This window comes from Tachysurus vachellii, chromosome 19 (assembly GCF_030014155.1).
Source record: "Tachysurus vachellii isolate PV-2020 chromosome 19, HZAU_Pvac_v1, whole genome shotgun sequence".
NCBI lineage: Eukaryota > Metazoa > Chordata > Actinopteri > Siluriformes > Bagridae > Tachysurus > Tachysurus vachellii.
Genome location: NC_083478.1, coordinates 16,436,308 through 16,449,693, shown reverse-complemented (window position 1 = coordinate 16,449,693; position 13,386 = coordinate 16,436,308). Strand labels below are relative to the sequence as shown.

Here is a 13,386-nt window from a genome sequence, read left to right as displayed (position 1 = left end):
ATAGTCACTGATAAGGAAAGTAAATAGTCACCGAAAATCGAGTCATAATCAGTGTCCTAATGTGTAGTGAGCCAGGATCCATAGCAGTGCCTTTACTGGTTGTGTACACAACATAGGCATCTGTGATTGAGACACAGCCTTGGACAACATTTAATGAATTATATGACTGAAAGTGTTTTGAAGAGAAGTTTAGTTTATAGCAATGTCTGCGAATACTTATACAATCCCATATATTTTAGCCTTGCTTCAAAATGATGGACTATTTTCTGTAGCTTCATGAAACACAATTCCAGCTCAGTCCATTTCACTTGCAGGTTATAGCACTACAAAATGTGGAAAAAAGCAAATGTAGTGAGCAGTTATGCAAAAATGTATGCAAAAGATACTAAAACAATCAAATATAGTAAAAAGCATACAAAAGAAAAAAAATAGGCAAGGTAAATACTTTTGTGATAAGTAAGGACTGGTTTGAGAATTCAGAAGGGAAATTATAATACGTTGTAAAGGGAATTGAAAAACATGAGGTATCTGGACAAGGAAGTAAATGACTTCTAAAGAAGAAACAGGTGGAGGTAACAATGTATAATAGTTTCCCTAATGTCAGTGACCGTTTTAAGGGAGTGTTTAAAAAGCATGACTGTGAGATGGTGATGTTGAACACTGCGATGCTGTGAATGTTCTGGACTTTTATGTGATCCAGAATGAATATTTTATTGGCCAGGTATGAAGCACATCTCTATACAGGACACCTGACCCTGCTATCGACAACGCATTGTGAATATGAAGATGAGGATGATGTACCCCCGGCGTCCTCCACCCTGCCAATCATCATTCACTTCTCCGACGGCAATGCCAGCGTAGAGAGCCACTGCACTATTGACTCTATGTTTATGCTACTCACTAACAACAATGAGTTCCAGTGAGTTTTTTTTAGGTCTTAGGAAAAAATTCTTCACAAAAATGATTCGATTAACTGACATCCGGTAATGTTAAAGGAGAATCTGAACTCTGTTATCTTTTCAAGCTTCCAGATTCCAGCAAACGAACAGACGGATACAAAGGTCATTAGGAACGAACGGGATGACTGGGTTAAAGCTATTAACAGGTTATGCATGGACTGGAAACACAGCTCTCAGCACGTGTATGAAGAACTCAGAGAATCTGTCAAGACTGAAGGAGAAACTAAAGAGTGTCTGTCTGACCATGAGATAAAACCAGAGGCTGACAGAGTGCAGAACAATCATGGGGTTACTGAATGTCCACCGCTGCCAAAACCCAATATATTGGCTGAAAATGTATCTGCTCCATTGCTGGAGCCAGTGCTCGAACTGTTGTGCTCTCCTGCTCTGGGGTCAGAGCATCTACACAAGTTAAAGGAACCAGTGAAATCTCCAGAGCCAGAGGCACAGCTTGCAACTGTGACAGCACCGGTGTCTTCTTTAGCCCTGATTCCTGCTCCTCCTCCTCCATTGCCACCTCCTTTGCACATGAAAGGCAATCTAAAAACACAGAAAAAGAGAACCAAAGCCTTTCACTGGGATGTCTTAATGCAAGACAAGGTACTATATTTAAAGTATTGTGCTAAAGACATAAAAACTTGTGCTGTTGAAAACTTTTGCTTTGAAACTAAAACCCTTTCAAACGTAATTAAATGAAATGTTTCTAAATAGAACAGAAGAGAAAGGTAAAGAAGAAGAAAGGTCAAAAGTATAATGTAAATCATATATTTGGTGTGTGAACTGCACCTATCCTATTCTCATAGTTCTATTTCCTTTCATTCCTGACCAACAGGACGATTTATTTAGGAGCTAGTAGAGTTTCCAGTGTCTTTGTTCCCTAACCAAGTTCTAGCAGGTACGTAGTTGGAAAACAGGGTAGTAACAATAACCCCATATTAGGTAGCTTATAAAAGGTCCCCACTACTTTACACTCAACCTTATTCTTATTCTGGTCTTGTCCAGGGGTTGAGGAAGTGGCTTCAAGGTGCAGAGTGTGTGTTTATTTCTTGCTATTGTTAAATCAAGCATAATTTTACTGTGTGGAAGTATAAATCGAGTTGAAGAGCATTGATGAGGATAACCACGTGTGTGACATTCCAATAGTAGCATCCATGAGGGGTCACGGTTCTCAAGGTGATGGTTTTTCTGTTGGCATGGAAACAGTCAAGGAAGGCTACCTTTAAGGTCCAGTTGTTTGGTTGTTTTAAAAAAATTGCTCCAGATATTGTGCAGATTTTTGTTTTTTTTAGACCTCAAATTATTCATAGGCCTGATTATACAATGGACCATTTTTGTTGAACAGAACACTACATGACCGAATGCTTTGTATTTTCCCTGAGCTCATATATTTAAGGCTTGAGTCTGTGAACTGTTATTTGGATCGTTCATGCCCGTGGTTTATTTATTGCAGGTTCCTGTGGGGAAAATGAAGTTATTGACTGTTTTTTCTGCTATTACAGATTGCGAAGTCATTGTGGACGCGGGGAAGTCCTCGAGAAATTGAAATCGACACATCGCGTCTGTATGAGCAATTTGGAGTCAAAGACTCGGGGCAAATTTCTACCGCAGAGTCCAGTAAGCATGCTGAAATCCTGCTGAATGCGAAAGTCGCGCACAACTTCAGTGAGTATCCACAAAATACACCTTACAAATATCGTTATTTTGTGCTAACAGAGAAGTGATAATGTATATGGATAGTTTAATTAAACTGTAAAGTACACCATATACACTTACTTACTACTTTATTAGGAACATCCAGACACTTTTATACAGTTCTCCAATCAGACAATCAAGTGGCAGCAGCACAATGCATAAAATCATGCAGATAAAGATCAAGAGCTTCAGTTAATGTTTTTATCAAACATCAGAACTAACCAAAAGTGCGATATCAGTGACTTTAACTGTGTTGTTGATGCCAGATGGGCTGTTTTGAGTATTTCAGAAACTGTTGAACTCCTGGGATTTTCACACACAACACTCAGAATGGTGCAACAAACAAAAAAACAAACCGTTTGCAGGCCGTCTGCAGGCTGAAACACCCTGTCACTGAGACAGATCAGAATATTACCAGACTTCTCTGAGCTGACAGGAAGAGTATAGTAATTCAAATAATCAATCTTTACAACCGTGGTGAGCAGAAAAGCATCACAGATATGCATCAAACCTTGAGATGGATGAGCTACAACAGCAAAAGACAACATCAGGTTTTTCTCCTGTCAGCTAAGAACAAGAATCTGAGGCAGTCATGAACACAGACTGACTGAAACTGGACAGTTGAAGACTGGAAAAAGACTGGGTGATTTTTAACTGTCCATTTTTGGTCAGTCTGTTCCAATGATAGCCTCAGATTCCTGTCTTGGCTAACAGGAGAGGAACCTGATGTTGTTTTCTTCTGTTGAGGCTTATCTACCTCAAAATCCAATATTCTTATCATCATGGTTGTTAAACATGATTATATGAGTTACTGTAGACTTTCTGTGATTCAGTGATTTTGTTTTTGACACTGTTATTAATAAAATAGACATCATGATTTAAACCTTCCTCTCAAACTCAAGCTATGTAGCCTTCCTCTACTTAGAATATTTTAGTTAGAAAGTCTTGAAAATCATCTCAGAAAAATTAGTTATGTCATGTTCCCACGGAAATACACCTGATATCCGTTGTAAAATACGGCGGTGAATCATTAACTGTTCCTGTGGTCTGAAAAGGGAAGTTCACATTCACAAACCCGAGAACATAAACGAGTGTGAATCGTTCTGCATGGAGTTTCTAACCATGTTAGATATACAGGAAGACACTCACGGCGGTTGTTCTTTCCTTAGAAGGCCTCATGAAAATATTGCTTATTCTATACAGGCATGTGAAAAAAATAGGACACGCAATTAAATACTCAGTTCTTTATTAATACAGTAAATGCCAACATTTCAATTTCTGATCTTGTTTTAATTTGTACCTGTAGATAAAAATCACTTTGTTTTCACTTATTATACAAAAGAAATCAACAAAAATGAGTATTTGATCAGAGGAAAAAGTTAGAACACCATGTGCCCTAATAGCTAGTGTTTCTCCCTTTGGCTGAAATAACCTCAATGTGACGTTTCTTGAAGCCATCTACCAGTTTCTAACATTGACTGGAAAAAGGTTTCCTTCTCTCCTCAATGCAGAATTCTTTCAGCTGTGTGATGTTTGAGGGGTTTCTTCAATAGGATTTAGACCTGGGCTTTGACTAGACCATTCAAGGACTCTCCATTGTTTACTTTTCAGCCAGTCCTTAGTGGATTTAATGGTATTTTTTGTCATGTTTGAAGATACAGTTCCTCTTCAGCTTAAATTTTTGGACAGATGGTCTCACAGAGGTTCCTCAGGCACCTTCTAATACATTGTAGAATTCATAGTTCTATGATGATGAGCTGGTGAGGTCCTGCTGCAGCAAAGCATCCTCAAACCATAACACATTCACCTCCATGTTTCACAGTTGGTAAAAGTTCTTTTGCTGAAATGCTGTATTTTGTTTACGGAAAACAAAACACATTATTCCAGAAGTCTTGGCCTTTGTCTCTGTGGTCTTTGGCAAACTTCAGTCTTGCCCTCATGTTCTTCTTAGACAGCAAAGTTTTCTCCTAACACACCTTCCATGATAATTAAAGTTGTTCAGTCTATTTCTGATTGTAGATTCATGCACTTTGACATTAACTGTAGCAAGAGCTTGCTGTATGTCCCGTGATGATATTTTAGGGTTTTTGGAGTCTCCTTTAAGCATCTTGTGGTCTGCTCCTGTGGTGAGTTTGCTTGGATGTCCTGACCTGGCCACGTTGGCAGTTGTTTTAAATGTTCTCCACTCGTAAATGATTTTTGGCTGATTACAAATTCTTTTAAGATCTTTTAAAATCCCTTACCAGTATCACTCATAAGCAGTGTTGTGCTAGTTACTAAGAAATAGTAACTAGTTACCGTTACTAGTTACTTCATTCAAAAAGTAACTCAATTACTTTGTTGATTACTTAAACCAAAAAGTAACGCGTTACTGTTAAAAGTAACTTTTTAGTTACTTTTTTAAAGAACGTTCTTTTAAAGTTCCCATTAATGCCCTTTTATGCGTTATGGTCCATACAAACACAAAGCTGTTTGTTGATCTGTCCCTGGCTAACAGTCAGGTTAAAATCTAGTCGCTGTTGTTTGGCTGGAGGGGCTTGACTCACTTCGAGTGTGTCCATCGACACCGGGTTAGCTTCTAGCTTTGTCGTCGCATGTAGTTTCTACCTCCAGATCGGAGTTACTGTTTATCGCAGTAGATAGGACCTTTGAACCAGAAAGACACAGCTTACATTTGACTAAAAGGTTTTTGTCTTTATACTCAACTAAAGTGAAATAATGAGCATATTTCCACTTTGAGAAACTCGTCTTGCTCTCGCCTTGACTCGTCATTACTGCCGCACATACTTGAATAAACGGAAACACACCCACAGTGCGGCGTCTTCGTGTTTACAGGTTGGCATCCACCAATCCTACAATACGTCGCTGCTGTAAACAGGTTAGGCTGTAGGCTACACTTCATGCTCTGTAACAATGTTCTAATAATTTGTACCTGCTGTGATACACCTGTAGATCATTTTATCATTTTATTATTATTATTTTAAGTACAAATAAATGTGGGGTATCCTTTCCTTTTCCTTATAAGAAATTGTATTTTTTGAAATTACATTTTAAAGAATATTTAAAAAAGACTTTTCTTAGGTTTTATTTGTTTAGTTATATTAATTGAATGCTTTTTTCACAAGACTGTATATGTTTGTTCTATTAATTTCACTGCATTTGTATAAATTGTGCAAAAAATCATTCAGAGGTTGACAGTACATCCTTGCATAACACTATTCTGTCACATATAAATTCAACAGTAAAGTTCTTTCTTCGCATATCCCAACTTTGGAGGTTGAGGTCAGAGCACAGGGTCAGCCATGATACAGCAACCCTGGAGCAGGGAGGGTTAAGGGCCTTGCTCAAGGGCCCAACAGTGGCAGCCTGGCAGTGCTGGGGCTTGAACTTCAACCATCCAATTAACAACCCAGAGCCTTAACCACTTGAGCCACCACTGTCCCTATGACGTCATGAAGCTGAAGGTCTTGCTCTTTAATTTAGGCATTAATAATCTTCACAATCGATTAACTCCAATGCCTGGGAATTGGGAGGATGGCCTGCATTGTATTTTCGTTTTGGAGAAATAAGTTGACTGTGAGGTGAGTATTTGTGTATCTTGCAGAAGCAATCACGGCAGATGTGTTATTGATCCCCGTGGAAGGATTAGGGCAACATGAACAGCACAACAAGCCAATAAAACCCAACAGCGGATCACTTAAGGATAACGTCACATTTCACAAAACTCCACTCAGATAACTTTTCAGCATATTGTTAAGCAAGACAGATAAAGAGGCTTTGAGAGCGAGTCGATAGTTTTTTTGATTACATATTTGCAGTTGAAAAAAAAAAAAAAGAAGGAAGAGGAAGATAAAGTGCTTAAGCTATTTCTTGCGTTAGTGTGATTCCTTTCTGGAAGAGCTGGTTTGCAATCAGCATAACAGAGAATTGTGTGCTCGTATGAATAATTATTCACACACCACTTCCTTGACATTTTAGGATGTTTTGGATATCTCTCAAAGCTTCCGAGACGTTGTATAACTCAAACACTTATATGTTTATAGTTGCGTAAACTTACCAACTTACCAGAGTAACAGACTGAGTTGTGTCTTGCAGAAGGAAGATTTTATCACTGCCACCAGATGGCATTATATCAACAATGACTGACGGTGTAATACTGAACAATATCGCAATATTGGGGGGAAAAAAAGGTTACCTCTGTGGTTTCAAATGATTACATTTTATGGATTCGGGCTAATAGCACTGCAAGAAATACATTGGTATCATTGGAAAGGGGGCAAATATTAGAGCAGAAATCTTTTCCCTTTGTGAATTTGTGAACGAGTCACCCCCCATTGATCACTCTTAGATGATGGATTGAAGATGTCATCGGATATGCTACTACAACGCCACTGTGCTTCTAGCGATTCTTTTTAGGAAACCCAGGAAAGGAATAAGCTTATTGCAGGATAAAGCAGGGCTCTGACTTTTGTTATTGAACTAAGACAACATGGAGCTTCTGCTATCAAGCACTTCACTGCGTAGGATGACAGGCATAGTCTGCTCTTTTCTTGCATCCCTGCACTGAGCTATGATGTCTCAATTAAAAAAAAAAATAAATAAAAGAAAAAAATTAGGAGACAATGCTGAACCTTAAATCTGCAGAATGTACATCGCTTCCTAGTCACGGTCCAAATATACTGAACATTATTAAGAGCAGTATAAATATTCTACCAGCTCATTTATTTTGTGAATAAATATTTGTAATGCATTTTTATTGCACATTAAACAGCAATATCCCTATCTCCATTTTATTCATCTGCCTCTGAAACAACTTATAAAAATGGTGTAAAGCTATATTATTTTGGAGCTACTAAGCACTTTCAACCGTTAGGATGAAATATACTAGATTTTAGGATCACATGGATGCAGACGTAAAGTGGGAATTAGCTTTAATACTAAGTTTAAAGCAGCGTTTTTGTACATAAGCCTTTTCTAATGCATCTGCAGTGTATTTGCTGGACCTGACATTTCTCTCTCAAAGCATGACAGAAAATCTCCACTTAAGGAGATAAGTAACTACGCATCTTTACTAACCAATTTGTTTATTATTATAACAACTTTATTTTTTTTTTCTTTGTTGTGACCAAAAATGTTTGATTTTGCAGTAGATATTATTTTTTATATTTAAGTATTTGGTCACAAGTACTTTGCCATTTTTATTTTTTAAATGAAAACTACTGAAATTGGTGAAATCTTAAGGCTCCTCCCAGTGAAAACATATATAATTACTTTCATTGGTAGCTGTACTAATGACGAATATGAATCGAAGGGGGCTTTGGCTGAACGTTCGTTGAGATGACATCACACGATTTGACTTAGTTCAATTCTGCAGAAATTCTGAGGTCATTTTGAAGTTGCAAGCTCCTCTGAAATTCCTGGTCCTCATGAAATCTTGGGAGGGACTGACCATGGATGGGAAGCATGTCCTTCACAGGGTCAGTAGGTCAGTATATAGCAACCAGTCCACATACTGGCATTTTGGAGTCTAAACGAGATTAAACCCACATGATTATGTAGAAATGTGAAACTTCACATAGACTGTATCCTGAGCTTTGGTTTCACCTCAAACCCTAACAGTTGAAAACATAGCCTCATGTCTGAAAAGACAAAGATTTATAGCATCATTTACAATACTTTTAAAAAAAAAATGTATACAGAAGTCTGTTTTTTCATACATGTACCAACACTTTAACATCTGCTTACATTATAAGAGAATTTTGACTAAATGGCTTTCTCACTATTTTTCTCAGTAAAAGGAAACATCAAATAGAAATTGCCCATCAAGTACAGATGGAGAATATAGTGGTTAGTTTGAAAACATTGTAGTATTACTTTAGTATGCATGAATAAAGTTGCACTGTGCCTTTTAGTAAGTCCCCATGCACGTCAAACAGGAGGTTAACCTCAGGCATGTCCAGTCTGACAGCAAGAACAAGAGAATGTATGAGCCGCAAGTGTCTCAGCACCAGCCTGGCAGAAAAAAAAAAACATGTCAGTGCACACAGCACAAATAGGAGACGAACATGAAAAATGCATGACACCCTCACTGGCCTGTTTGTTGGCCTCCGACACAGGTTATCCCTTAGGCAATCTGTCTTCCAGCAAAGCTGTGAGAAGGGGAAGAGCCTAGAGAAGGATTCATAAATGTAAAAAATACATGTTTACCAGTAATAACGTAACAGGTGTCAGCCATCCATGTAAGAAAAAAACAAAACTAGATTTGTAAAGTTCGTCGCGACAAACTTTGATGTTGGCTTTGACGAGGTAAGTATTTGCAAAGGCCGGTGCTTTTTGGAGGCGAGTGGACATAAGGGTCAGTGTTACTTTTGGAGGCAAGTGGACAGAAAGATAGGGTGCCAAAACATTTGGAGGCAAGTGGAGACGAGCATGTGACGTCATCCAAATACTCCTGAGGAAGTTCCCCTCATTAGGCTGAGTGTTTTGATATGTCACATGTTCATGTTGTGCCAATTTTTGATTTTCACGTGACATCACGTGACATCATCAGAATACCAGTGAGGAAGTTCCCCTCATTGTGTTGAGTGTTTTGATATGTCACATGCACATGTTGTAAAAAGTTTTTTGATTTTGCATATTTTGGGGGCGGGGCTGTGGCACAACTGAAAGGCCAGTCGGTACACCAATTTAAAAGTTTGTTCAGAGTATCACCCTAAAGGAGCTGGCCGAGTTTGGTGTGGATAGTTCGAAAGCTTGCCGAGTTATAAACCTCCAAAATTTATAATGGGAGTCTATGGGAAAAAAGGCCACTTTGAGACCCGGTACCGGAAGTACCGGTACTCGGATCGCTTAGAAAAGCAACAAACTTCAGACCAGGATCTACAAAATATCCGAATTTGGTGCATGTGGCTCGAAAGCCCTAGGCCGCATTATATTTTATATATTTTTGTCTAAGCTGAAATAGGAAAACAGAATGTTGGCTTCTACAAAGTACAAAGGCCTTCTACAAAGGCTTCTACATAATGAGTGATTCAATTAGCCTTAGAGCATTTACAGACAAGATAGATTATCAGGTGATTTTCTCAGTAATTACTTAAAAGTAAAGCCATTCAGCACACAGTATCGCTTAATGTATTGAATGGACACAGATGGCAAAGTGTTAACTTAATACAGAAGAACCTTGAAGAGGTTAAATGACCTGATATGCTTTTTTATAAGACAAATTGTATAAGTGGACACGCGAAGGTAAATGGCACTCAATTTGTCAGGTTAGTGCTCATATATAAGATTTATAACCTAGTTGTTGTTAAACAAGCATGGTACCCCATTGCTTATCCACTGAAGAGAATTACTGCACGATAAATCATGCATGTTAATAAATGATAATACGTTTGTCCTTGCATTGACAGAGTGCTAGCTAGCATTCAAATAGGTCCTGTCATCCATTTGTAATTCTGTGGAAGGCACAATATTAAAGCTCTAACATAAACAAGGACAAACTCTGATTTGGGGGTATTCTCATACTTATCAAAAGGTATATTAAAACGTATCTCTCATTTATATTGTTCTCAGGTAAGCTGTACAGATTATAGATACAGATACATGTAGAATGCTCAGCTTTTAGTTACTCTTTTTCTTTCCACTGGATCGAATCTTAGTTCAATGGTAGTTTCAGTGAAATGTGTTTTATGTGAAATAAACTCTTGACAAATAAACTCTTAAACTCTTGTCTCTTCTGTGACATAAACTAGACATTACATTTGTTCTATAAATATTCCCCATGAAAGTTAAATGAGCATACATGCAAGTTTTAAGCATGAGGTAGTGTCAAGCAAGTGTCACTAGTTCAAAAGAAAAGAGACTTGTTTCCTTCTCAGGGAACCGGATTACATACATAACTTGGTGCAGTTTTCTTCTGAACCAGTGGATTTTTCCTCTGTGCTTATCAAGCAGAAATAACCAACTTGTCACCCAGCAATTATTACTTCATATGAGCAGTGGATAAAAGGACTCAGCTTTGCTAACTCAGCTTCGGTTATTCTTATGAACCTGAGGCACTAAGGGGCCTGCTGGTCCTCCAGTTGCAGAACTATGATCACATACAGATTCCTTACATTCTAGACTCCCAGGGTGATTTTCTTTGTATTCAGTCTATACTGCAAATCAAAGTTGTAACAAGAGCTCCTAACATATCCTGAGACAATGGCGTTCACAATTAGTGACAAAATCATATGGATGTAATGAGAATCCCAAAAGCCTTGTACATAGAAGTTAGAAACTCCCATTGTATTTGGTGCTGACCATTAAATCTCTTGTTGTTGGGATAATTTTTATGTTGTAAGGCTACCAGGTTCTCTACCAAGCATACTGAGCTCAACTCTAGTGCTTTTGCATTTACCAATTAAGCCATTAGGCATGCGTTCTTGTGGAACAGTCTAGTCCAAGGGTGTCAAAACTTATAAGCAAAGGGCCGGTGTTGAAGCAGGTTTTTATTCCAACCAAGCAGAAGCCATACTCGAGCTTAATGAAAACCAAGGGCCGCTGATTAAACAGGTGGAATCAGACGTGGGTCCTGCTCGATTGGAACGAAAACCTTTACACACACCAGTGGATTTGTGTAATATTTGTGGATAAGATTTGACACCTTTGTTCTAGTCAGATGCTTGGTATACTTCAAAATGGGAACAAGTGAGCCAGTCGTTAGTTAGCTTTATATTTAGTTTTGGCAGCTCATTCTGCAGCAGCAGCTGAGATAACCTGAATCGAGATAATCTTATGCTTTTAGAAACAGCTGCTTTTGATACCATTGATCACAGTATTTTGATTCCCAGTTGTGTCATTGTGTTGGTATTAAGAGTGTTGCTCTGGAGTGGTTTAAATCCTATATATCTGACAAAAGGTTTTCTGTCAACCCAGGAGACTTTTTGGACTTTTCTCCTGTATTGTGGAGTCCCTCAGGGGTATATTCTTGGCCCAATGTTATTTTCCCTTTACATGCCTCCACTGGGGTCTATTCTAAGGAAGTATGGCACTTATTTTTATTATCATGCAGATGAAATGCAACTTTATCTGCCATTGAAGCAAAATTTTATAAACTCTCAAAATGTATTGCTGGACTGCCTAAAACATATCAAAGCGTGGATGGCCTTGAATTTTTTACATTTTAATGGGAGTAAAACTGAAATTGAGCTATTCGACACAAAGTTCACAGGTCACCTTAACTCAGAATTAGGCTTACTAGTTCCTTTTATTAAATCCTCTGTTAAAGATCTGGGTGTAATTATAGACAGCGATTTTAAATTTGACAAACAGTTAAATTCTGCAGTTAAAGCCAGTTTCTATCAGCTATGACTTTAAGGTTTAATCTAATGCTGCAGCAAGGCAAGGGCATATTTCTCCCATACTAGCTTCTCTTCTTTGGCTTTCAGTGCATTAATGAATTTAAAATGTTATTGTTTGTTTTTACATTTTTGAATCCTTGTGTGGCCCAGCTTATATTTCTGAAATGATTAAATTATATGTTTCATCAAGGTCCCTTAGGTCTGCAGATAACTTTCTCTTGGTTGTCCCTAGAGCAAGCACGAAGCATAGGGGTGATTAAGCATTTGCACTTGCTGCTCCTGAACTCTGGAATTCATTGGCATTTTCGGTGAGGGTGGCCCCAAAACTGTCTGTTTTTAAATCTAGTCTTAAAACCTATCTTTATTCAGTTTAGAAGTTTGTGTGTTGTCTTTTTCCTTTGCTGTTTCACTGGACTTTTTTGTCCAGAAACTTGAACTTGAAACTTGAGGCTATCAGCAACCCCTGCAAAGGTTGGCCACAAGCCTAAAGAAGAGCCACTGAGAGTACTTTAGGGTCTCTGTTTCTAAGCAAGCCACCCATAGTCAGTATCTCCAAGCTCTACAATGCACATCTTATGCATTGATAGTAACAGCTGCTGCATTTGCTGTGGTCTCCTTAACTCTTTACTCCTGCTTGGTAAAAGTCAACAGCTTACAAAGCCTGCAATTGTCATGCATCACTATCAGCATTATGCCGCACCTAGGGCAAGACTCTGTAGGTGACTGATGAACGCTTTACCAGTACCAAGCAATTGGGGCATTGCTCATCATCTAAAAGAGCAAACAGTTTACCATCCTGCCTATCTAGGCTTCCTGTCTTTTCTAATGGCAGTCAATTTTGGCAAGAATAGCAATATATCAAATACTAGACGTATCCTCATGCAGTGTGCACGCAGTGTGTGCATTAATGGGTAATTCTTAGACTGTAGATTTTGTGTACTGGATTTTATTTGAAACTCCACCATTTGAACATCAGCTCCAAATGAGAATATAGCAGGATGCCATTATATACAAGACAAGTGAGGTCATGGTCACAAGGTGATGACTTTACTATTTGTACTGGGCAATTAAATAAGCACACAATCCTAAATGTAAGAACAGTTGAATAGAAAACACTTTAAACTTTTTTTTTCAGGAATACATTTTCGTTCATTTTCTACCGCTTATCCGAACTACCTCGGGTCACGGGGAGCCTGTGTCTCAGGCGTCATTGGGCATCAAGGCAGGATACACCCTGGAAGGAGTGCCAACCCATCGCAGGGCACACACACACTCTCATTCACTCACGCACTACGGACAATTTTCCAGAGATGCCAATCAACCTACCATGCATATCTTTGGACCGGGGGAGGAAACCGGAGTACCCGGAGGAAACCCCCGAGGCACAGGGAGAA

At 38.5% G+C, this 13,386-nt stretch overlaps 1 protein-coding gene across 7 annotated transcripts in view; it reads left to right on the top strand.

Annotated features, from left to right (window-relative positions):
- The window catches only part of LOC132861857 (uncharacterized), a 52,922-nt gene that overhangs the window by 17,581 nt on the left and 21,955 nt on the right, over window positions 1-13,386 (top strand). For all 7 annotated transcript variants that reach the window (XM_060893460.1, XM_060893464.1, XM_060893462.1 and 4 more), the window contains 3 exons: window positions 722-919; window positions 1,025-1,559; window positions 2,459-2,621. In XM_060893460.1, the coding sequence (XP_060749443.1) occupies window positions 722-919; window positions 1,025-1,559; window positions 2,459-2,621 (896 nt within the window). The remainder of the gene's footprint in view (window positions 1-721; window positions 920-1,024; window positions 1,560-2,458; window positions 2,622-13,386) is intronic.